Raw genomic sequence first — 2500 nt, 5'->3', positions numbered from 1 at the left:
GCTGACCAGCGGTGTACGGTCACTGTTTTTAGTTTGCTGGACCAGCAGTTCTCCATCATCCAGGACACGAGTCACAGGGTCACCCCACTTGATGATTCCATTCATAATGTAACTTGCATAATCCTCTTGGTTTGTGCCAAATGCCTATTGAGGCAAGGGCAGTTTAAAGCATTTTAGTCACTGGTATTGAAACCAAACTATCTGATCTTTCTGTCTCTGTCACTGTGCTGTTTGGGTCACACAACCCATTCCTTGCCATGTCCTCTTGAAAGACATTTTGGATTAAATGATTTCTGACGAAGAAACAAAAAGCTATCTCATCCCCCAAGGCACTGGATAAAAACTGGTAATAAAATCAGGTCTAAGCCCATGGAGACTTTGGAGAAGAACCAAGCTGAGGGCTGAGATTGAGCACAATGGCAGGAGTTAAGGTAGCCCATGCAAATCCCTCTGCACTGTGGAAGCAAAGGCAGGCGGATCTCTGAGTTTGAGGCCAGCCTGGTCTATAAGAGTGAGTTCCAGGAAAGCCAGGGCTACAAAGAGAAACTCTGGCTTGAAAGGCCAAAAATAAAATTAAATTAAAAATCAGAAAGATTAGTACAGTTCTGTATACCTGAGCTTCATTTAAGAATGATGACAAAAAGCTCCAAATAATATACATGTATGAAGAGATGACAATGTAACCCATCATGTTCTTTTTTTTAACGATTTATTTATTTATTCATTTATTTATTATGTATACAGTGCTCTGCCTGGATGTATGCCTGCAGGCCAGAAGAGGGCATCAGATCTCATTATAGATGCTTGTGAGCCACCATGTGTGCTGGGAATTGAACTCAGGATCTCTGGGAAAGCAGGCAGAGATCTCCCCTGAGCCATCTTTCCAGCCCAACCCATTATTTTCTATGATAAAGAAAAAAATTTGCCAGAAAAAATATAAAGAAAAAATTTGTGGTGGGGCGCACCTTTAATCTCAGCACTCAGGAGGCAGAGGCAGGCAGATCTCTTGAGTTCGAGTCCAGTCTAGTCTACAAAGTGAGTTCCAGACAGCCAGGGCTATACAGTAAAACTCTTCTTGAAAAAACAAAAATTTCAAAGGGACAAAAACCTAGCTACACAATACTTGTGTATACACACACACAACACCCTAGGCTTTTCAGCAGTTTTATTGGGTTCTAGACAATGGTGACTCAAATGTTAGTAGCTGGTTATTTTCTAGAATAATAAGTTAAATGTAACAATACATTTTCCAGTTCTAATCATGACTGATTTCAGTGCATTTTAAGACTATCTAGCATTTGTCCCCAAAGGTATCTAGGATGGTTAAGAATCTTAGAAACTACAGCAACCAGAGGGGGTGTTGAGCACAAATTGGGATTTTCTGGAGACGTGGGGAGGCAGGGAGTGAGAAAGGGCAAGATATGAGTGTGCATTTTCTCTTCTTTTCTTTGTCAAATTTCATTTTATTATTTATTCATGTGTAAGTGTGCATGTGTCTGTGTGTACACACGTGTGAGAGTGTGTGCGAATGCCATGTGTATACAGTGCCCCTGGAGCCAGAGAGGGCATCGGATCCCCTGGCCCTGGATTACAGTTGTGAGCTGCCTGACAGGCGCTGGGAACTGACTTGGGTTCCCTGTAAGAGCAGCGCACACTTCACTGTCGAGCCATCGTCTCGATTCCCGAGGGTTTGTTCTCAACGTCATGGGAGCTGACATGGAAAGGAAGGGCTGACATTAAGTTGCTGTAGCTTGAGGTTATGTAAAAACCTGAAAGACTACTAAGTTCTATGAAGAACCAAGAAATAGACAATCTCAAAGCTGAATGGGTGGCCTTGTAAGACAGTCAGATCTCTTACAGGAAGGACTGGTCGAAGGCCGAGCCATCAGTATTCCACTGGGGACTATGGTAAGATCTCTCAGGGTGTAAAGAAAGCCATGGGGACCAACAGGCAGAAGCACAAGGCAGAAGGGCACTTTCCCTCTTCCATAGTAGCAGTCATCACGCTACACGCACACTCATGCACACTCACCGGTTTGATGTCATTCTCCAAAGAAGCCAGGAAGTCTCCTCTTGTCACTTGCAGACTCTCTGCTTTCTCCATGTCTACTTCCACTTTAGTACTGGCCTGAGAAGAAATAAAACATGATGGAGGTGGGTCTTGTAATAATAAAGAAACTGCCTCGGCCTTCATAGGACAGAAAATTAGGTAGGTGGAGTAGACAGAAGAGAATGCTGGGAAAAAGAAGCTGAGTCGAGGAGTCACCATGATTCTCACACTCCAGACAGATGCAGGTTAAGATCCTCTCTGGTAAGCCAGCTCATGGACTATACAGAATATTAGAAATGGGTTAGAACAATATGTAAGAGCTAGCCAATAAGAAACTGGACCTAGCCGGGCCAGGCAGTGTTTGAAAGAATACAGTTTCCGTGTAATTATTTCGGGCATAAGCTAGCCATGCGGGCGGCCGGGTGCCGGGGACGCAGCCCTGCCGCCGCT

At 44.1% G+C, this 2500-nt stretch overlaps 1 protein-coding gene across 3 annotated transcripts in view; it reads right to left on the bottom strand.

The window, feature by feature from the left end:
* The window catches only part of Nsf (N-ethylmaleimide sensitive factor, vesicle fusing ATPase), a 594435-nt gene that overhangs the window by 39313 nt on the left and 552622 nt on the right, over nt 1-2500 (bottom strand). For all 3 annotated transcript variants that reach the window (XM_050120418.1, XM_050120417.1, XM_050120419.1), the window contains exons 13-14: nt 2033-2128; nt 1-144 (exon numbers count right to left, since the gene is read on the bottom strand). The exon at nt 1-144 is cut by the window's left edge and continues 13 nt beyond it. In XM_050120418.1, the coding sequence (XP_049976375.1) occupies nt 1-144; nt 2033-2128 (240 nt within the window). The remainder of the gene's footprint in view (nt 145-2032; nt 2129-2500) is intronic.

This window comes from Alexandromys fortis, unplaced genomic scaffold, assembly GCF_014885135.2.
Source record: "Alexandromys fortis isolate MF-2015 unplaced genomic scaffold, M_Fortis_MF-2015_v1.1 scaffold_174, whole genome shotgun sequence".
NCBI lineage: Eukaryota > Metazoa > Chordata > Mammalia > Rodentia > Cricetidae > Alexandromys > Alexandromys fortis.
The sequence above is the reverse complement of the archived record's forward strand: the minus strand, read 5'-3'. Positions and strand labels throughout refer to the sequence as shown.